Source organism: Calonectris borealis, chromosome 7 (assembly GCF_964195595.1).
Source record: "Calonectris borealis chromosome 7, bCalBor7.hap1.2, whole genome shotgun sequence".
In the NCBI taxonomy this organism is placed as follows: Eukaryota; Metazoa; Chordata; class Aves; order Procellariiformes; family Procellariidae; genus Calonectris; species Calonectris borealis.
Genome location: NC_134318.1, coordinates 5,743,245 through 5,766,108, shown reverse-complemented (window position 1 = coordinate 5,766,108; position 22,864 = coordinate 5,743,245). Strand labels below are relative to the sequence as shown.

Here is a 22,864-nt window from a genome sequence, read left to right as displayed (position 1 = left end):
CCGCTCTCCTTCCTTCTTCCTCCTTCCTTCCACCCCTCCCCACACCAGTCTCCCGAGACGTTTTCAGTCCAGCTGCAAATAGCTTGGTTGCACCCAAACTTCAAGATCTGAAAACCAGGAAAAAAGTAGGATTGAGTAAAACAAACAAACGCTGCACAACACCTCCCCCCACACACAGTTATCTCGGGGAATTGCTGCTCAGGCTCAACAGCTGCAGAAGTGAGGACTTCCTAAAGTGGATGTGCGCAGCAGGTACCTACAGGTTGTCTGACCTTGCTTGCACTGTGGTTGCAAATACCCCCTCCCTCTGCCAATTTTTCTCTCTCTAAAGATTTGAGAGATACAGATGATGTTTGCCACGATGGTGAACTCTGACAACTGGTTTCTGAACCTCGTCTTGACCTCAGGATAAGCAGCTCCTGACTCCATGCATTCATTTCTGACTCTGTAATGCTTAAATATAGAGCAGCCCTGGGGCTGTGATGAGTCACTCGCTCCTAATGACACTATCAGACTGTTGGCAGTGTGCTCCTGTCAAACGGGAGGTAGAGCTGGCTACACGGGGCAGACACCCGCCCCGCAGCAGCGCAGCTGGACGTGTGTGCCCATGACCCCCCACGCTAACGGCAGTGAACCCCATCCCCGATGGAGCTGGAAAAACCTCTTGGCTTCGCGTTACCGGCCACGCCAAAGCAAACGCTGACCCTTGCATCCTGGGCTCGGCTCCTGGGAGGGAAGCGCAGCGGCCGGTCCAGCTCCTTTTCTGCATTTCTTTTTCAGAGCGCTCTGTCATAGGCAGGGACGCGTGGTCGTGCGCTTTGCCAGGATCCTTCCCTTCGTGTTCTGCTGCGGACAGGGGGGAGGACAGAGGATTGAGGGACTGAGCTCTTTTTCTATCAGTTTTGGCCAGCTCAGTGAATTGCTGGTTGATGTTTAAGCACGGCCTAAGCTGGGGGAATAGGCAGCTTGTGGTTAAGGTTAGTGGGTAATGTGTGGTTGGTTCAAAGCCTGGTTTGGGAGCCAGATGAGTCACTAATTATCGGAACAAGAAATGTAGCTCGATGATGAAATTGCCCCAGTGCCTCACAGAGCCAGGTCAGAGTCCGGCAGCTGGAGGAGGATGGGTGGGTGGTTAAAGACACTCTCCCTCAGGGGGGCTGCGCTCAAGTTCATGGTCTGGTCCAGTCCCTCCAGGAGTCCCTGGACAGATCGCTTCAGCCTTGTGCTGCCTTCCCCCAGCCGTAGGTGCTGGTACTGTCAGACGCTTTCCTTCTCTTCGCCTCGTCCTGCCCTGCGGCGATTCGCAGCCCTTTTCCCTGTCCCTGTCCCTACCCCGCCTTGTGTAGCTGCTGCTGCTGCAGTTCTGACCCAGGCGGGGTTCCTCCCGTGGTCACGATCCCCATGGTCTGGCTCTAGGTGCAGCTGTGCTGGAAGAGCCCCGGGTACCCAGGCAGGATGGTGGGAAGCCACAGTGCGTAAGCACTGGTCAGGAGTAGCACGGGGCTGAACCACAATCCTTCCCTTCCTCCCTGGGAGGGGGCAAAGGCCACCTCGGCCACCCCCAAATCCTGGGCAGGTGCCTCAGGCCACACGCAGAAGGTCGGGCAGCCCCTCTCTTGTCTCGGAAAGGAAGGCTGTGCGCTCCATCTTGCCCATGAGGCCCCTGCGCTAAAGGCCCTGCGCTGCTGGCTTGGCAATAGCAGCTTGGTGGCCAGGCTGACAGCACGAGCCTCCCACCCACTCGCAAAGGGGCAGCCCCGCTTCAGCCATTAGCAGGCAAGGAAACAGTGACCCCAGAAGGCAGCCCACAAACACCCCAAAAAGCTCAGAGGGTTGGAGTGAGCCCTGTCCTCTGATGGGACAGAGCCATGCGCCTGCTCCCGTTCTCCTGGCGTTGGCCCACCATGCTGAGAGGGGCACGGCAGCGGTTTAGCGGCATGCACGGAGTAGCTGGGGATGGAATCAATTCATGTTTCCAAAACAAAAAAACACTGGTATGCTTTAGACTTATTTCCTATCCCGTGGCTGCCAAATCTGTGAGCCCATCAGCTGCGTCTGTGGGCTGCATGGGGAAGGTTGGGCAGTTCCCTAACGGCCAGCCAAGTGCTCCAGCAGCAGCGCCAAGGCTCCAGGCCACAGGTGAGAGGATCAAGGCTTCTAACCAGCCCTTGCTATGCTTTTTTGCAGGTTCCTGATGACCACAAATTAAGTACGAGCCCCACTGTTCTGAAAGAGTGAAGCACATCAACCTGATCTTCTGCCGTATCAGTAAGTGCTCTGTCCCCCTGTTGTGCCGTTGGTGTCTGTGTGGCAGGATAGTCTCCCCTTCCCTAGAACTATTCAGAGTAACTGGTTGTTTGACCTCTTGGCTTCAGGAAATGGAAGTATTTGTCATCTCTGGATAAGGGTCTCTTAGCAGCTGACCCTTTGCTGTGCCCGTTTTGAGTTTCCAGCCAGGAGTTTGTGCGGTTCCCACGTCACTATTAAATCCCACACCAACTACTGCCATAAATCAATGCGTTGGGGAGACAAAGGGGCTGAGCCGCGCTCCTCCCCAAGAGCAGTTCCGCTCCTTTTCGTAAATTTTTGCACACAACATGCTTTCAGCCCAGCATTATCTGCCCTCCCTTTTACTTTACGTTAGTGCTGTGTGTTTCCAACCGAGACACAAAGTTTGGGTCCGAGAATGTGTTTAATAGTAATCTGTGGTATGAGCATCTTCTGCATCTGCCTGCCTACATTATGAAGGGAAACAAATGAGCTCAGTTTCCAGGAAACACATATGGTGATAAAAATCTGTGTGATCAGATTTACAACAGCCATATACGAGGAGAGTTTGACGTGGAGGATTTTTCACTGCTAATGGCAGTGGCTTTTATTTTAAGCCCTTTTTTTTTTTACATTAAAAATTTTATTACAAAAAATTTAACAGTAAGGCAGTTTCTCAATTGTCAGTCACTGTGAGCCAAACAGTTTTCAATCATCTTTAATACAAAAATAGATTCACACAGGAGCCACGCTCTTGATCCAAAAGCCCTTTGAGACATGAAGGGGTAAGGCAGGAAGCAGCAGCACCACCTGTGTAATCCCTTACACATTTTACGTTAGGTGCATGAACACTACCGCAGGGGAGAAAGAGGAAATGGGGATTGTCTGCAGTTTAAAAAAATAAGCTTACCCTCTCTCTTCTAATGATCTGGAACGTTTCGGTCTGATGTGCCTCAGCAGACTTGAGTTTTAGTTTTGAGGGATTTTTTTTTTTTTAAACCAAGTGAAATTTTTAACCAAAGACAAACTGTTTTCTTCCCTGAAGAACTGCAAACCATTGAGTAGTTCACTGCTTTAAGAAGTCATGCACTAGGAGGTTTTTACTCCTCAAGCAATGCCTCTTAGAGACTATTCTTAAAATGCTGTTTAACACTGGAAGTACTCGAGGGTAGTTGAGGGGAGGGAGGTAACTGTTTAGCAAACTTCCCCAGACATGCCACAACTTCTCTCAAGCTTGTTGTTCATCTTTTGGTGTTGGTTGAACAGAGATCGGGGAGGGAAAAAAAAACCCATTGCTTAATAATATAACAAAACTGTGATTTCTCACTGCTGCAACCCTTCCTTTCTTCATTCAACATGTAAGAGACCATGGTGTTTTCTTCCACTACAGCAGTACCTAAAGCAGTCACCGACACTTTTTATTTATTCAGTATTTCTCTTTTACCTAATGTAAATTCTACAATTTTTAGCTGTTAATTATTTTAATGCATCAAGTAACTCCTCTGCTCACTTTAGAAAAAAACCAGCTTTTCTGTCATAGGAAAACTAGATGCTGTTTTTTAAACGTGTTCATGGTGGCAAGACATTGATTTCTTTTTGTACTTGTTGACTATGCAGGATTGGCTTTCCTAAAAGCATTTACAGACGCCTCAGAGGCACTGAGAGAATATTAGTGCCCCAAAGTAAGACTCCTAACACCACATTGTTCATTGCATTCTTGCAGGAAAGTGGCAGGACTTACCTGCAGCCACGATATTACCTTTTTTTGGAGCTTAAGAAAGTAAAAAAGCTGGGAAAGGGAAAACCATGGATAGGAATGGAGATGAATGTCTGACACTGCGTGAAAGGGAGAAAACTCAGGTAAGTAGAAATGTTACGGGTTTTTTTTAACGATGACAATTTAGCGATCAAAAATATGCTCAGATAACCCATTCCTTTGGTGAATCTATTTATATCAGCTACTGCTCTAGTGTACCAGCTATTTTGAATGAATGAGCAGTACAGACATGAGGTGGAACCGTTTCTGATTTTTCTTTTTATTTGTCTTCTTAAGTGCTGGATGGACTTTGTTCCACATCTGCCAAAAGCACAGGCAAAATGCAGAAAGGTGCAGGGCTAAGGATGAACAGTTATGTAGGTCCTGTTGCTAACAGGCTCAGTAGGAATTTAACAATGCATTTTCCAGCAAAGATTTTAAAGTGTCTTCTGAAAGTGTGCAGTTCCTCAAACTATAGTACCTTAAACTGCGTTCTCAGTATTCCCGAGGTATTTCTAACGTGTTAACAGTTGGTTTCATCTCCGTTTTGGCTCAATTTTCAAGATTTTGTGGAGGCAGAAAACCTAATTAAGTAAAATTGGAATTTTTTCCTTGGTAAAGACTTCAGGCTTGACCCCTAAATCAGTAAAACCATCATCATCCAGAAAATCAGACTGCTTAGGAAGAGTCTGGTGCAGCTCACTTTGATTCTTGTCCTCGTGCTAGGGGAATATTTAGACATTTTGCTAAAAACCCTGCTGTTGAAGAGAAACGGCTTAGGAAAGCGAACCTCCCTGCAGCCTCTCCCCGCCCTGCGTGGCTCTTCCCGTGCTGGGGGGCAGCGGGGACGGCAGTTATTCCTCCTGCGGGAATCTGAGGAGCAGAACAAAAGTCCAACAGCTACAGCAGCCACAGTCTCATCTCCCTCAGAGGTTTCAACTTCATCTCAGCGTAAGGATGACTCGTCACAAACTAAGGTCCCTGAACGTCACTGTGAGTGAGTTCTTGCAGTGCGGGCACCGCTGACTTTGGGGACGCTGCTTCTGTGTGGGTGGCACGAATCGGAACGGCTCCAGCCCTGGCTCGTGGGGAGAGCAGCAGTGAAGCGAGCAGCACCAGAGCCTCTGGAGGAGGCCCCTTCCCAGCGCTTCCTCGCTCACGAGTGCCAGCGACAGCTAAGGACGGGGAGGGGGCGGCGCGAGGTGCCTTGCTGCAGCGGAGGCAGCCTCCGCGAGGTGAGCAACGCCAAACCCTCCGGAGCAGGCACCTTCTCCGGCATCCTGTGCAAGCAGTCGCCCCGTGACTAAAGGCATGTCACTGCTGCGGCCTGCGTCCAGCATCCGCAGCAGAAAAAACCATTTGCAAAATAAAAAGCATCTAAAAAAGACTTAGGATTATAAATAGGCCGTCTATTTATCACAAGACCTTGAGAACTGGGAGGACTATGTATTACCTCATCACCTGAAGTCTCATAACCAATTTGAAATTCCAGTGTCCTAAGGCACAATTATTTTGATTCAGGAAGATGGTAACATTCCCATCCCCGCTGCCCAAGAACAGATGTAAGAGTTGACTACTAAGACAGAATAAAAGCAGCATTTGTTTATGTGGACAAACATTAAAGCAGAAAAACGGAGGGAAGGCGGGCTGTAATTGTTGTCAGGCTGCTCTGATGCAGGCATGTGTTTGAGACAACACGGCTGAAGCATCTCATCTACGCGTATGTAGCTGCTGGCTCACGTTTCGAAGGTTAAGAGCCAAATTCCCCACAGAGGCTGAGAAGGAAGGACCGTTGAAAAATTGGGGCTTTTGTGGAAGTGGAAAAACAGGCTGAGACATGATAATAACCTGTTCCCCAGAGAAAGACAAGGCATGCCCGCAGTTCTCAACAGTCGTGGTCAGGCACTCTAGAAAAGCAAGGAGTCGAAGGTCTGGAAATTGAGGAATACGAACTGGTTTAATTCAGCCTTCCTTAGAAGGGAGCCCTCCCACCAAATCATCCCGCCCTTAGCAGACTGGCAGTTGCGAGGAGGACTCCACGCGAACAATCACTGGCTCTCCATGCTGATCAGAGGGGCGATGGTGAAGGGAACACCACACACAACAAACACCACTGTTAGTCGTGGCCCTGATCTGTATTTTGTCCTTTTTTTTTTTCTGTAATACTCATAGACCTTAATATATTCCATTCATAAAACCTTAAGGGGATATTTTAAGGGAACTAAAAGCACGCTTGTTTTGTCCACAGATGAAACACCGGTGTAGTTGAAGACTGAACCTGTAGTGGAGTGTTAGTCAATTGTAAACTGTAGGAGATGTGTGCATTTTACACAAACTGAATACAGAGGAGACAAAGGACGAGCCTGCATCATTCCAACTCTGATAAAGTGCACGGCCTTCGGAATTCCTGTCCCCGCTCGTGGAGCCATTTATTGGATACTGCAAAGACATAAAGGTATTTGATCACTGCACCTGGTTAGCTCGTGCTTCCATTTAAGCTCAATATATGCTATTAGCCAGCTTTCAGTTAAGCACAGGATTATCTTAATTTTCTGAAGGATTTTAATACGCACACACACAAATGTGAAGTTGGTCTAACAAATCCAAGAGGGAAAAAACCTTCCAACAGCTGCAGAACTACAGAAGACTGTTGAAGTAAATATAGTATTACATGTAGTTTATAGATATAATAAAATCTGCTACTATATATAATATATATAACATAATATATATAGTAAAAGAGATGAAGTGGATATAGCTATAAAATAGATTTCTTTATAAAGGACCTAATTTCTGGCTGCTTTTTATTCCACCAGAGGAAAATGAAAACCAAGACAACCCACCAACAAAGCCCCAGGCAGCGAGAACAATGCGAGGGGTACTTACCCCATTTGTTTCCAACTAGTACTGGGCAGGCCGCGTGCCGCGTGCTGTAATCTCCTTCTCCGCTTGGAAAGAGATTGTACCAGAATACAGCTGTTCCCTGGAAATTGCAGTGGAAACCCTCAGCGCTCTGCTCTGTGCGATACGCGCTTTCACACCAGCTTACTTAGCGATAAGGCAAAGGTATGCGTATTTGTATTTCAGACGTTCCTTTTAAATCGAAGGCTCTTTTCCATATTCTGACATTTGCTTTCCTAAGGAACGAGTCTCCTTTGACTCATTCTGTGTCTATGTATACTTGGCTGTTATTTTTTTTTAAACCCTAAGCCAGTTTCACTCAACTCTGACCAGTTTTAGAAAGCAAGATAATTGACTAAAAATGAGCAGCAAGCCAGCAGAGACAGACTTTATTCGTGACCGTTCTGAGGGAAAAAACGTAACAGGAACACACCATTTCAGGGAGAATTCCCTACAGACGCCTCAAGACTAACCCTACTTACAGATTTGAGTATTTTCAAAATGTGTTTTGAAGTACTGTAATGTTTTGCAAAGTCGATGCATTAGAGGCAGTTAAGTCCAAAACGTAACCATGCGTTAACACGCAGAACACCAGAGGCCCTTGCAATCACCAGTACTACTCCAGTCGCTTCACTTAAGTGTTAAGTACCTCTGTGCTCCCATGAACAGTGCTCTAGTCTTCTTCATATAAACTCATTTTAAAGCTTCTTTTTAAACGTTTATACGTCTGTTACATTTTTTAATAGGTGGAGAGAGGAGTGGTCACACTGGATAAAAAACCCCGCTTACCTTTTTAGGCCAAACACTAGCTCCTACTTCAGGAAAGACAGTAGCTCCCCCTGCTGACACATCGCTCATCTGAAAAGGTGGGAAGAGGCACAGGTAAGTTGCAAGCCGATACATTCAAGTGTCATGTTTTAGTAAAATAAAAATAGCTCCATTTCTATCTCCCAATTAGAGAGCAAAGGCTGCGTGATGAACAGCCTTAAACCCACCCCCTTTGTTCGAAGGGCAACAGCCAGCCTCGTCCCTGAATGTTACATGCTCAAATGTTTTGGCCATGAGCATGCTATAAATACCGAGGCAGATGTAAAAATGAATAGACAGTCACACAATTTAAGCTGATGCTCAACTTTGAGGGAAAAACCCTCCTTAAGAACACACGGAAGAACCATTACTTATGGGTCAGAAGAGACCCCGTACGTATTACCGCTAAGTTAGTGGCTGCCTTCATTTGCAAGTCACTTCAGTAAAAAAAAGTAATGGAATTATTCAATGGTATAGAATATGCAGTGATATTTTTGGCACTAGCACATGGCAGAAACATAACACTTACATAAAACAACCAAGTGGCAATTCTGTTGCCTGTTCCCAATTCCTTAAAAGCATCTGGCTCATCTTTCTGTGAATAAAAGCAAGCGGATTTCATAAGCATTTCATTTTGATTATTGAGAGGAGCCGACGACATACAGCTGCCGAGCCAGCAGCAAACAAACTCATGCAGAAAAATTAATCCAATCCTCTATTTGGAAGGAGGGGAGAATGCAATATGAGTGTACCTATTAATTTAAATAAACCAGGCGTTTTAAAATCCTGTAGGACGGGAAGGGCATAAGCACGAATTGCTAAACTGTGCTGGCTGAAAATGAGTACATAAATCCTCTTCACAGCCACAAACTTAATTATTTGATTACACTCACTTATGCCCTCCGGCCAAGGCGAGCAACAGCGAGGGCAGGCTTCAGTCCCGGGTTCACCGAGAATCGGGCTGCAGCAGAGCTCTGCCGCAGGGGGGGCTCCGAGCACGCCCTGAGGGCGGCTGCCGGCCCTGCTCCCTTGGGCCGGTGCTGCCTTTGTGGCCCTCACCCCCTCTCCTGCTCCGGCCTTTCCGACCTCGCGCTGGAGCCGCAGGTGCCTTCCGCATGCTGCGCTCCTCCCTGGCGCACAGGCATTTTAGAGTGCCCTTAAAAATCCGACGAGCGACTCGTTAAGCAGTGCGCGGTCCCAGCCGCAGGGCATCCGCGGCAGCCGTTCCTGAAGCTTTCGACAGGAGTAGGGCACGTCCCTGGCCAAACGCACCCGAATGCGCGTGGTGTGGCTGCGGCAGCAGCAGCCTGGCGCTGCGTTCAAAGGGGGGAGGCCTCCTCCATGCCACGCTCCAGCACTTCACTGTTGCTCTTTCATTACAGCTGGAAGGGAGGGAGGAAGCCGAGCGCGCCTCAGCCGAGCGGGAGCTTGTGACAGGCTTAACAAACTCACCGAGAGCGCCGCTTGGGTACCTAAGAAGTTTTTATCATCACTTGACTCACAAGAAGAAAAACCCATTTTGATGGGTTATGAGACAGACTAACTTTTGTCATACCTCACAGCCCACCCCCTGTGACCACTGCTCGTGTATGCCAGAATTTCGGCAATCGTTACTCCAGAAATTAACCCATGCACGTCCAAACAAAAACTTGATCATTTGCAATGCTTTTGAGCATGTGCTTACAGAGCAGAGCTTCTGATTAATAGTTGGTGGCTTGGATTCACCGCGTAAGGTTAATCTGAAGGTGTTAAATCACACATAAGTACGCCCAATAAATAACCAACTGAATTCAGTGGCGTTATTTCCAGCAGTCTGCAATTTCAGCTGGAATAGAAATAGGTTGAGAATTCAAATCAAATAAAAAAATAAGGCTGGTGAGATGAGAAGACCTCGGTAGGCTTTTTCCAGTTTCAGGACTGCGCGAGCAATCAGCATGTGAACTACAGTAACAGAGCACTTGTACTGTCAAAATTTCTTCAACAGCACGCAAGATGCCTGCCTCTCAGCTCTGGGGAAAGCAGCTCGCTCTCCACATCGCAGGCCCACCCGGTAAGCGGCAACGCAAGTTTTCCTAACGCTGCCGACAAAGCCTTTCCTCATCGAAGAGGGCATTGAGCTCTCACCGTGCAGCCACGTTTGCCCTACTCAGCGATGCTCTCGCTGCAGACACAGCTACGGGAGCTTCAGTGCACGGACACGCGTTAGCTGATGTCACTGTCATCTGCCGCACACGTCGGGAGCGCAGGACAGACATACGCCGAGTTTTTGTATATCCTTCAGTGGATATCCTTCAGTGATTTTAAACGAAATGGCCAGTACCCTGGCCAGCTGGAATATTTCTAAACGTTTCTCCAGCTTTAGAATAAAGCTAACGCCCTTTGCTCTGTGTTAAGAGCTATCGGTCATCTCCTCAGAATGATTCTTTTTTAATCACGTTTTTGAAGAAAAGCCTCGTTGCTCTGTGATGCCTAAAATGTTTATCAGTTCAGCTGGTGGTTTAGAGGGCTTTCTCCACTAACACGGATTAGGAAAGTTGAAGAGCTACAAAATTTAATACTACACATCAAAGAATAAAAATTGTGCCACGGCCCAGGCTTCACCAGGTGACTATCTCTCCTTCATCTCTTTACTTGCCCGTGCAAAGTCAAAGTGGGGTTCATACTGGCCTCCCACTCCATAATTTGCCACCTGAAAAAGAGAAAGACAGCGCTTGTGAAGAAGAAAGAGGTGGAGACAGAGAACAGGACTTACCCTTCCAAAATCAAAATGAGGCTCATACTGGCCTCCTACTCCGTAGTTGGCTACCTACAGTGAAAGGAGAAGCACAAAATCTAGTAAAGCAGTATTTTATCCAGACAAGAAAGGGCAAGAATTTGACTGTCATCTACAACCTTTTGACAGATGAAGTTTAAAAATCAAGCCATAGGAAACTGCAAGCCTCCGTCAGCTAAACCGTACTGTATGTGGCAAAGTCCCCGCGGGTTTTTTATTCACCCGTAGCTCTGACTTCGCCCAGACTCCTCAGCAGTGTAGAGCCAGAACCCGACTCTGAGCTTTAGGGTCTCGGCCCTTCAGTCTGCCTTTGCACTTCTCGGCCGGACACCAGCTCCCAGCACAGCCGCGGCTGACCCTTCCCTTCCCCGGGGTCAGCCTTCCGTGAGAGCTCTTCCGTCCGCCCCCAGCCGAACGGTGAAGACATCCTCCCGTTTCCCCGTGCCTGCTGCTGTCCCATCTAATGACTCCCAGGCGGTAGAACCTGACCATGAAACTTTTGAAACTCCTGACGACCTGGACAGCCCCAGGCTCCAAGGAGCCCCAAGATGTTTGGCTACAAGAGCAGCGGCACATCCCAGACTGGCACTGCAAGACGCAGCGTACGCCGGGTAAGGAACCTTAGAAAAGTATTTTTCTTCTATAGAAACGTTACAGGCTATATTCTCTTCAAAATAGGTCATGGCACTTTTACATCATTCCAGTCTAAATCACTTTTTGATCTCTTATGTCAATAAAGAGGATCCACTGTCCTTTCTGCCAATTGATTTTTTTTTTTTGTCTGTTCTATGTATTCATAACCTCAATTTTCAATCAGATGCCTGGGCAGTTTATCACTGGGAGTCTTGGTGGAGCAGCACAGTGGCACAACAGCTTTCAGGAACCAATTTTTAGGTGCCCTGCTTTCTAGGTATTAATGCTTTCTCAGAATCGGTGAAGCGGCTGTTCATTTAAAAGCTTCATGCAAATGAAGAAAAGTACTTCAGAAATAAAATTTTCTCAAGTTACGTGCACAGTCACAGTCTTTCCCCTGTTGGCCTTCTAGGACCAAGGACGGGATGGCAAATCTAAACAACCATTCTCTCTCTCCCCCTTTCCTAAACTATCAGTCAAGCTAAACTTTTCACTATCACCGCAGCAGCAAAGTTTGACCCTGCAGCAATGAAACTCGGTTTTATTAGTATAAATAAAAAGGAATTACACATCCACGTCAACAAACATCAGGAGTTTCAGTTGTTACTGTTTCCCTCCAGCAACAGAAAGCCATTTCGCACTAAAGTAAGCGCTAGGCTGCAAAGACAACTTCGTTTTGTCCTCCCCATAAAAAACCCACTCCTCCTTCCCGTGGCCTGGAATCAAACCAGCCATCAAATTAGCTGCCCCTGGGTTGAATGAGCTTTTGCGGCCACCTCACCGGCACGGCCTGAGCGAGCACGGTGCTGCACACAAAGCCGTCCAACACAAATGCCCACTGACAGGCTCCATCGTGCTTGTCCTAACAGTTTACCTGTAGTTCCTCTGCTGTGGAGACATCAAGTCCTGTTAGGTCCTGTATCCTTGTGTTAATGCGAGATACCACGGGGCTTTCATATCCAGACAGCCAAGCACTAAGTGGGAGGGAAAAAAAAAAAAAAAAATATTAATAAAATATGGTAGTACGAGGCAGTAAGCTAGAGTACAAATGCAACATTGGGATTTACTTCGACTGTGAGATGATTATTTTTTCATACTTTTAAAGAATTCAGTAGGATGATCAGAAATATTTCCAGGGCATTATGAAGGCCTGCATTTAATAAATGTGTTTTCTAGAAAGAACACGTACAGCACTGGTTTAAGGAAGCTCTAAAACTAAGGGCCTTAATTCCCATGCTGGACGACCAAGTGACTGAAGAAAATGTTCCAAACAGCGAGATCTGCTTCAACCTGGTTTCTAAAACAGGCACAAAACACTTTTATGCTCTTACATATTCCAAACAGCTAATTTAGATCCCACATTTGATGCATTTTGAAGCAACGCTTGCTGAGTTACTTTATTTAGCGTACACAAGTCTATGCGAGCTGGCCTTTCACCTTACTTAACTGTGCAATAGTACTAAAAAATCATTAAGAAAACAATTAAAGAATGCATAAAACTCTTTACCATCTAACCTGTTCAACAATTTCTACCAAAATGGCCTATTACAAATTTCGAATTTAGCACATTTCAGGTACACAATGATTTTTAAGGGGGGAACAACCCAACTTTTTTTTTTTTTAAAAAAAAAAAAAAAAATGTGCAAGGTCAGCCTTGCAGTTCCAAAGGCATCTTCAAAATGTCTGCCTCCTACTGTAAATTAGACCTTTTCAGCTAGAAACACTGCATTTAAAATACTTGGCAAACTAGTCAGCAGGGAAAGGGTACGAACAGGTAGGGCAGCAGCTCTACACGAGACCCGCTGCCTTCACCCAGACCCAGTGTAGCGTTTTCTACTCTTAAGTGGTTGCTCGTTCTCGAAAGCTGCATGGCTGGGAAGCAGCTGTGTCCTCCAGAAGCAGCCGCACGCCCAGAATAGCCGTGTTTGGCAGAAAAGGGCACAAGCTCAGTAGAACCCCAGCGCTGCGCATCCCCGCTGGGCCCTTGCCAGCCCTGAACACGTCCAGTTGCTTACATGGAAACAAACACACACACGCATTTTTGAGCTCTTTACAAGATAAACATTTTGTTCTTTTTGAAAAAAATACCAATTTCATCTACCCACTGTCTCTTTTTTTTTTTGTAAAAAAAAACCACTCATCTGCTCCCATGATCTTGCATTTCTTGCTGCTTTACTTGTCCCGTTCTAGCCACTGCACCTTCATTTTACCTGCTCCTCTTCTGCCTCTCTCGGCACGCTCGCCACCCTCCCTGGTCCTCTCCTCTCTTTACCTTGGCAGTCCCCTACTAGTCACTAATACGGCTGATAATACGGATGATTTGGGCCCGTGTGTTCCCCTTTTTTGCAGGAAAATGGAGACAGCTAGTTCTACCTTTTTTCTAGCAGCTGACTCGGCCTTTTGGGCTCATCAGCGGTTCCTGCTGTTTTTTACAAGACTGTTGGACAGAAACACCTATGCCCAGAGCCTAGCTGGCAAGTACAGCATCGTATTTCTACTCAAGTGAACTTTCAACGTCTATACTAAATTTAGGTTGTTTTCTTTAGTAAAAAAAATTGTGTTTTAAAAACCCACCAAAACACCTTACGTGGGAGGAACAGTAGCATGACACGTGACACAAGGCACTGACACAGGTTACAGAATCTCTACGAGCATTTTTTTTTTTTAAAATGACAAATAAACTATAGGTAAAAGAAGTAAGATTTCTCAAGACAGACTTGCACAAACACATACCAAGATTCATCCACTTCTGAGCGCTGTTAGTATAAGGAAGTGTTACAATGCAACCTTCTTCGATTTAAGGTGGTGGGAGAATGCAAAGACTACTTCTATGAAGCATTCCCCCCCCCCCCCCAAAAAAAAGCAGCTATGCAGCCCCATGCTACGCAGCCGTGTTGAACAGGTACCGCCCACAAGCAGTCCTAACCTCACACTCAATACGCAAGAAAAGCCCCGACACAGCCATCAGCTTCAAAGCGCAGGCTTCAGCTCCCTCTGTCCAGGCTACGCATAAAGGCTTTAAGAAAAAAAAACCCAGCACACCAAAACCCACAGAAAGAAAAAAGCAAGCATTCTTACTCTATTGGTTATTTAGAATGGCAATAAATGCTTTCAACAGGGAGAATACTACATCCTTTCACGAAGGGGTAAGTACTATATGGATTTGAGAAATAAAATTAATTGCCCAAGGATACAAAGAAAGTCTATGAACGGTGGAGGAAACAGGGAACTGAATCCGTATTTCAAGTGGCAGCCTGTCTGCTGGCGGCTGAGCAAAACTTAGGGGGAGGCACGCAGCGCTGAACAGTTTCACGTGAAGAGTTACAGGGCGATTTAACCCGGTAAGCGTCATGACATCTGCTTCCATGAGGGCAGAGAGCGCCGGAGGGCCTGCAGAACCCTGTGCCGACGCTCCAGCGTCAGGGGTCCCCGTGCCCGCTGCGTTTAGGGTGCACAACAAGGGCCTCCTGTTACTGCAGGCTCTGCCCGGTCGCCTTCGCAGAATAGAGCAGTCTGTCCTACACTGTCCTCCTTTGCTGCTCGTCTCAGCCTTGGTCCTTGCTGACACCGAAGGAAGTGCGTGCCCAGTTCAAGACCATTTACAGCAGGTATTCCTGCACGCAAAGGAATCTTTTTTTCCTGCTCTTGTCGGGGGGGGGGAGGGAGGGGGGAGATGGGGGGAGAAAAACGGAAAAAAAAGAAAAAAAAAAGACTCCCTCACCAGTGGTGCATGTGATGCAGAATTAACAGCCTTAAATTGGGCTCAGCAAATTTTTTTAATATACGCACAGTCCAAGGTTCAGCACGACTCAGTAAACACCCACAGCTCTATTCTTCAATGCACAAGGGTTAAATTAAGTTGCTCATCTGACAACTTGCATGAACGGCATTCCATCGTATTTTTTGACCAGCTGACACCTACGAGTCCACTACGGGCAGAAAACTTCGTAACAAAAAGGGACAAGCTTATTTCTGGGAAGACGTAAGCATGGCAGTTTAAGACAATTACAGGAGGATTTGGTATTTCCTTAATAACTACCACACCAAAACCCAAAATTGCTTAAATACAAAGGCATAGGATTTTGGTGTCGTAAAAGTATTGGCTTCTTAGCCATAGTATTTGGCTTCGTAAAAAGACATCCACGAACTCAGCTAATATGTTCTAGAAATTGAAAGAATTTCGTTAGCGTGCGGAATTGATGCTGGGGGATTGCTCTTCTTCTTCCTCACACCGAGATCTGGCTTTTAACGACTTTTATATTCATTACAAACAGCTAGCGGTAATTACATTTACTCCTCCCTCTTATAGTTCTGTATCAGGTATCTCATTAGCCATTTTTAATAGCGCAATACTTATATGCAGAAATAATTTCCGACTAAGCAGTATATTAGGAAAAAAACCAGACAACTCTCCAGAGCTACATGGCGTACAAGGGCTTACACGCCCAAAAGCTCGTCTCCTCCGGCCGCACTAGTCGGTCTAGTACCAGACGTTACGCAGGCTCCCTCCTTAGTCTCAGCTACACCAGCGCTGCACCGGAGTATTTCAAACGCTGCTTTTGTAACAGTCATCGGTCACACGAAACACTGGCATTTATGTTTAAAGACTTTCTAAAATGTACTCGGTATGTAAAAAGTACTAGTCGAGATGCAACAGGGAGTGAATAAAAGCACAGACCGGTATTTCTGAAGTGGAAACTTCAACATCATATGCTAAAGCTCCGACTGGCTGCTGGGAGGAGAGAGGGGGGGGGGGGAAAAGCAACTTCTTAAAAAGCAGCGTCAGAGCAGCCCAGTTTATTCTGGTACCGCACACAGCACGGCTCGACGGTGCTCCTCGTACTGCTGGCAAGGTGCCCCCTTTTATACAGCCTGCCACGTCCTGCACCGCGAACAGTAGTCCTCTCAGAGAGAGGAATGCTGTAATTTAGAAGTGCATTTGCTAGGAAAGAATGTTTGAAGGGGGAAAGCAGTCATCTATCAAAAAAATAAAGCAAGCATTTTTTGGTTTTCAGGAGCAATGATTCATCTGGAATCCAAACCAGCTCAAACAGCTCTAACAGAAAGATGTTTCTAGCAGCGGTTCTGCAAGGGAAGCTCAGCGATCCAGCATTAATAACGCGACCCTTCTAAAGCAGCCTGGCTTGGGGTTTGGGGTTTTTGGGGGTGGCTTTTACCTCCTGCTATAGATTCAGGTGTCAAGTTCTCTTTTAAAGTATATACATCCTAAACAATCTGCGCATGGAGGAATGCAAAGGCAAGGGGAAGCCCGAGAAGGGAAGTCCCCCTCCACCCTCAAGCCTCTTCCTACCCTCAAAAAATTGCCTTCGCTGACTGCACAATGTGCTGCGCCCCATTTACTTGTGTGTCTCTTTGCAGTTCTAATTCCAGTTTCCAGTGAGATACGGAATTAAAAATCTTAGCTCGGTAAAAGCTGATTTAATTCTGCGAGTTCCTTCGGTATGTTGGAAGGAAGTCCCAGAGCGCCACCGTTTTGAGCACCAAACCTTACACGTTTTGAGTCTCATTCACCAGGTACTAGACGGGCGGCTCTGCGCCGGGCTGGCAGCACGCCGCTCCGAGGCGGCGGCGGCACTTCACAGACATCGGCTGCCCTTATACTTTATCACAGAGTCCCGAGGCAAGGTACAGCACACGGATAATTCTGGATTAAAGCCCCAGGAGAAATAGTCGTTTTATCATGTCACAAAGCCAGTGTTGGCAAACAAAGGTGGTGGCAAACGGGATCTGGCCGCACCAGCGGCTGCGCGCATTCACGAGGGAATCGGCTTTGAACGATGGGGGTCGTCCAGTACTACTTCTTCTGACTGCGGCATCTGCAATAGTCTTAAGGCGTAACACTTCCCACTAGCGAAAAATCAAAACTCTAAATAAAAAGTTCTTTTGCTAAGGATCATCTATTTATATAGGGGCCAATTATGCATCTCAATTTCAGTTAGTGACCCGGTCACCTGCTCTAATTCCTATTATGAGCACGTCAGATTTGAAAGAAACCGTGAGGGTACGTTCAAATGGATTAGCAAAGTTTCCTCCGTAAACGCCCCAGACTGGTCTGTGTCACAGAGGACAAAGCCCGAGACTGAATAAATGCTTGCTTTAAAATACGCAGTCACAGATAACAAAGATAGGACGTGGACAGACTTCAGAACTGAAAACAAAAAATGAAATGCAACGCATGTCAAACAGGAAGACGTGTGTTCCTAAAGTCATTCTGGAGGGGGCCTGTGGAGGTGGCGTTAAGGAGCAAACACATAAGAGCTCACCAGACCATTTCCAAAGGACTCCCGCTGCCTGCAGGCGCTCTGATGAGTAAGTCGACCCGCGTGCTGCTGAAGGTGCAAGGCAGTTTTCAACGTATAAAAATAAAAGCTTTCAACTTGCCACTACTTGTAACAAGCGTGGCTTTAAGGATCAGACTTCAGCTACAATGGTTTTCTAGTTTCCGTGGGAGTCATCATCATTCCCGAATCAACCGGCTTCTTGTGATCCAGTATTGTGAAACACCTTTATCTTTCTAAAGAAATTCATAGCTAAATAAAAACCCTTAAGCTACTAGCCATCCTAATTTCAGGTTTTTTTGTTCAAAGAAGCTGAAAGAACACGCGTTTTCTATTAAAGCAGCAACTACTTTCCATCATTTAAACAAGGAGAGTCTTCAAAATGATCAACTAGCTGTAATTTGCACTACCCCCACCAACTGCAGCAGCTCATCAGCGCCTAGTTTTAAGCGAGTATCGATACCGAAGTTCAGCGGCAGAGGCGAGCTACGCAGGCAGCCTTCTCCGCCGTTTGTTAGCGTAAGCAGAACCCGCGCGGCGCTCCCGTTTTAGTACGTTAGTTGCGCTAGACAAGCCGTGCTAAGCAAAAGAGGGCGCTTCCATCCCGGCTCCCACTAACATTTAGAACTATTTCCTATTTCAGCAGAACCGCTTGCTTTGTTACACGACAGCGCAGTTTGCTGCAGGCCATTCTCGTTCTTCTAAAGAGAGACTAAGAATATAAAAGGTATGCAAAATCCTTGTTTGCCCCACGTTTAGAGACGAAGCAGTACGGTCCCAGAACAGACTTCCTCGGACTGGGTGTACCTTCGGAAGACGTTCCCCTTACCTCTTAGAGACTCTGTAATGTGCTGTGGTCAGTTTCCCAGTCTCAGGGTCATGAACAGTAGCACGGCTCAGCTACAAAAAGAGAAAGGACAAGGGCTTACCCACCTAGTAGGCCGCTTTTTCGCCAAGCCACAGGTGTTTGAAAGGGTTCCGATTGGTCTGGATGGTATGCAATGCTCTTAAATTAGCAATGTTAGAAGGGCAACAGAAGCTGTAGCTGCCATGTCCAAATCAAAATGAGTTGGTTGGAAAAATTTGGTTAGATTGTCCTTTCACTTTTTTCCTCCTTTTTGCTTGTTTTTTTTTTTTTTCTTTTTTCATCTTTTTTTGTTTTTAACTAGAGACTTTCTGCAAGTAATTTATGATGCTGAGTTTCGCAGACAATTCCTCTTCACCCAGAAGTTTAACTCCTTTCAGAATTTTGGCTTAACGCCGATGGAATGCGCGGCCAATCTTTAATCACCGGTACTAAAACCGGGGGGGCCGGGCAGGGGGCAGGCGGTTTCTTGTAGAGCCAGCCAATTTTGGAAAACATTGGCTAAATTCAAGACTCGTAGTACTTAATAGACAAGCTGGAAAGAACCAGGAGCTCAGCGAAATCGAGCTTGCGTTCTGCCAGATTTGTGTCAGCAGGAGGTAAAAGAGCCCAGACAGGAGCACGGGATTATCTCGGACAATGAAATGCTGCGTGACTAACGAGCGTGTGTTTTGCGTGCCGCTCCAGCTGTCACGCACAGTAGGGACTTGAAGCATCTCTCACACGTGTAAAAGCACTTCAAGTGGTCTGCTACATTTTACAAGGAAAGGGAGGACAATTTTGGGTTGGTGAGAAAAGCAAGGGGAAGGGAATATTAAAAAAAAACCCAAGCAAACTAGATTCTACTGAAGGTTTTGCAGCATCACGTATTTTTTACGCCGATCGTAGAGACCTGCTTCTTGTACAGATCATCATTTGAGAACGCGCCCCGAGAAGGTGACCGAAAAAAGAAAAAGAAGAAATCAAAATACACCCCCAGAACTTCTAGCTGAAGGAAGAGACTGAGAAACTCAGCAGTAACAGCCTGTTACAGATCTGCGTGTAATAAAGCGGTGGACTACAAAGCCAAAGTTGTCTTTTTAGACCACCTCTTTCTTCCCCATAATGAGCAGAACTACACACTCATTACAGGCCCAAAACATCTGGCATAGAGCTCTCTTACCTTTTGCTAATTCTGTAATGTGCCGTCTCCAAGGCTCCTGTTATGGGGTTTGAAATGGTGGCTCGCCTCAGCTGTGAAGCGAACCATCAGAATAGTTGCATTACAAAGCACATACTGCATCACAGCAATCCGACCATTCAGAAGCCTAAGGGGAAACGTCACGCAAGCCGCCACGCGAGCCACCCGGTCACCTTTTGCGGTGGTTTTTCTTTTACGGGGGGCGGGGAAATTCATAAAGCGGTGATGGGGAAGGAGGGGGAGTCTTCAATTTGACTAAAAGAGAGGGGGTTTAGGGTTTTGGGGTTGTTTTTTGCAACAGAGCGTCAGAGAAGATCACGTTTTCCAGGAAATAACGTTTCCATTTCTGTAGCAAGAAGAACAGCCGTCTGAATAAAGTAAACTCGAAGCTTTCATTTTTTTCATATTGCAACAACTGCTGGAAGCGGTACAATGTTACGGCATGTGTACAATCGGTCCTTTGTTACCACTCTGTCCTGCACACGTAAGATGAGTTTTACAGTTAAATTGAATCCAGGCAACTTTGAGATCTCCTATAAGCGACAGATGAATAAAACCCTACCCTTTTGATTCCTTCTATAGCAAAAGCAGCACTGAAGCGAGCTCCTTTAACGCCAGCTCCTAACACAAACTAATCGCGTGGTCCACGGACACATTTACATTGTATTCCTAAGATACACAGAGCGAGAACTCTTGGTTCAAGGCCTTCCTTTCCCTCTGCTGCGCTCCATTTACTTGATGCCATCCATTAATACTCCCATTCGGAACCTTATGTGTGCCATTTAACTTCATTCACGTAACTATCGGACGCTCTCCGTCACTCGTAACTGGAAAGCTTCAGTTGCAGAGCCCAAATTTTGGAAGAAGTTCCACATTTTGGAACTCGAGGCACAAAATGGCATACCAAGCCCCACACCGATTAGAAGTAGTATTTCTCTACTGTTAAAATAAACTAAGTAAACCAAGGCCTCTCCACGCCTACCAGCAAGAACGGGTACTGGGACCTCTGAATATGCTGCCTCTCCTCTCATCCCGTGCAGACGCATGCAAGAATCAAGGCACAAACTACGATTCCAGCGAGACTCCCACAGCCGAATAATAAGGCTCCATCCCGCCAGCTTACGCCGCCAGCGCAGCAGAAGGCTGGGCACGGATCGGACAGCGCCGGCTTCCGAGAGGCGGCGATGGTAACGTCCCCAGCGTCGGGAAGGAGGAGATGAGCTTTCAGTCTCAAAAAACACAATCCTCTCGCTCCTGAGCCCCGCAAGGCCTCGGCAGTAGGAAACGCGTGGAACGCTAACCGCACGCAGATGCTTCTACGTTAATGAACTATGAATCTCCAAGCCTTTACCACGAGCCAAACGTTTGATAGGAAAACAACTATCTCAGCACGTTCAGAAGTTAAAACCACCACGTTCACAGGTTTTTATTTTCAGTGCTGACTCCATAAAGAAGCGATTCAGTCGTATTCCACGGACGTAATGCCAGAGCTTTTGCAGCAGCAAAAGGGGCTTAATCATCTACAGACAAACAACCGGGGCTCCGATTTTTAGACCTGCAGCAAGGCTGCCTGACAGGAGAGCGGGAAGAGATGCTTTACAGGTGAGCGAAGAGAATTGCTTGTACTTCTTGCTTCCGGTTCAGAACGTTACCTCAGAAATACAACGCAGCAGCCTTTAGGAAGCTTTAAAATCGCCTTCAGGCTACCTAGTGCTCAGTGCAGCGGCCAAGGACAGCCACAGCCTCATCCTCCACGTGTCCATGTATAACCCACAGCTGGCTGACTTTGCAGCAGGCCAAGCTAACCGCTTGTCCTATACTTAATGCACTTCTCCTCCTAATCTCCATTTGCTCAGCTCTCTCTGGACAAAAAGCCATTTAGGCTAAAAACAAAGAAAAAAAGCAGGAAAATTATATTTCTACAAGTTGAAATCTTATTTTAGAAGTAACTGGTAATTGATGGAGAAATAACTCAATTTAACTAAGACATCTTCACGGCACATCTTGAGATGCAGAGTCGCACCAACTGGATACAGAAGGCAACTCCATCAGGTCGCCCATTGTCTCGGACACTCCAGTTCGCTCCGACAGTTGAGCCGCCCTGGATTATTCTGCGTGCAGAAACAAGAACCTCGGGATCCAGTTTCTGAAACAGGATTTGATGAGCTGGCATTGTGAATAAAGAAGCGAGTACCACCGGTTAAGTACTGCCCTCTTAAAGCCCTTTCACCTGCAGGCAACTTCAAAGCCTGGGAGACAGAAGTCAGTTTTATACCGAATGGAGAATACAACCATTCGTTCTTATCCGTACAATAACATGGCATTCCAGGACCAGAGGAACGGCTGCCCTTCCCTAGACGGCACTCTTCTCCATGTCACAACTTTGGCAAATACAGACTTAAAAGACAAAAAAACAACCAAAAACCAGAAAACCAAACTTCAGGGCAACCTAGCTGCAGCACATTTGTTCTCTGTTGTAGAACATTCTCCTCCTTATCTGAAACAGCGTGCGCCGAAATTGCGTCTGCCGGAAGAGTCTGACAATCCCGCGCTGCTGCTACCTGGCTCTCTTAATGACACAGAATTTGCAGCTTCCCCACCGTCTCCTTCAAAGAGTGTGTCGCCAAGAGCTACAAGGCGAGAAAAGCAACGTCTGAGCACGCTGCACACACATCCGCATTCAAGAGGAGACAGAATCGCACACACTCACGCAGAAAACTACGCACAGAATTTAAGACTCCAAAAGGCAGAGAAGAGTAAGGCATTTACCCTCGGCTTTGCTAGTTCCTTCACAGTTTCGATCTCTTCATCGGAGATGATGTCAAGGAAGCGAACAATTCGAGGTTTGTCCCACTCATCTTCCTGTTTGACAGGGCCCAGGATGTATCTAGGATTCCTGTTTCCGTCGTAGTAGCGGCAGAAGAGTCTTTTTTGTCTCCGAGGAGTCTGAAAGCAAGGTGGAGCAAGAGATCATCAGAGAACTTCCGTATGGCGTTAATATCTCTAAGAAGCGGAAGATGTCCCGAGAACAAGAGACAGGAACAATTCACTTTCCCTACCGTAATGTTATGTTACAAGCTAAAGAGGTGCTTTAAGTTTCAGAAATCAGTACTTTCAGCACATTAACGTTACTCTGTAATACTGCAACAAGCGGTACTTTACACAGTCCTACTAAAAATAATTTTACCGCTAAAAAAACCCACCCTCATTCAATTCCATACGTAAATCTGGACTTCCAGCATCCTTATTCAATTAATTCCAATTACGTAGCGCATCCAAGTTAGTCAGCAGTGCCTGAGGCAGTATTACTTTTTGCCTACTGGACAGAACGAAACGGGGAAGAAATCCAACACGCGCTAATCCTCAGTTCTACACAGTCAGC

The 22,864-nt window shown here is 46.6% G+C and overlaps 1 protein-coding gene and 1 long non-coding RNA gene across 14 annotated transcripts in view; both read right to left on the bottom strand.

Moving 5' to 3' along the window:
- Positions 1–2,835: 2,835 nt before the first annotated feature.
- P4HA1 (prolyl 4-hydroxylase subunit alpha 1) overlaps positions 2,836–22,864 on the bottom strand; it is a 38,189-nt gene continuing 18,160 nt past the window's right edge. Inside the window, exons 8-16 of one of the 13 annotated variants that reach the window (XM_075154080.1) lie at positions 22,252–22,428; positions 18,267–18,337; positions 17,423–17,488; positions 12,013–12,112; positions 10,364–10,538; positions 8,262–8,323; positions 7,715–7,783; positions 6,911–7,007; positions 2,836–6,463 (exon numbers count right to left, since the gene is read on the bottom strand). In XM_075154080.1, coding sequence (XP_075010181.1) covers positions 6,393–6,463; positions 6,911–7,007; positions 7,715–7,783; positions 8,262–8,323; positions 10,364–10,538; positions 12,013–12,112; positions 17,423–17,488; positions 18,267–18,337; positions 22,252–22,428 — 888 coding nt within the window. In that variant the 3' untranslated portion in view covers positions 2,836–6,392. Of the gene's footprint in view, positions 6,464–6,910; positions 7,008–7,714; positions 7,784–8,261; positions 8,328–9,221; positions 10,539–12,012; positions 12,113–17,422; positions 17,489–18,266; positions 18,338–19,464; positions 19,536–22,251; positions 22,429–22,864 lie in introns of those variants that run through there. The other 12 variants (XM_075154083.1, XM_075154084.1, XM_075154082.1 and 9 more) reach the window with 12 other exon arrangements.
- LOC142084057 (uncharacterized) lies at positions 12,767–17,414 on the bottom strand. Its single transcript, XR_012674232.1, has 2 exons — positions 14,983–17,414; positions 12,767–14,611 (listed from the first exon to the last, which is right to left on the bottom strand). It is a non-coding gene; the product is annotated as an uncharacterized LOC142084057 (long non-coding RNA).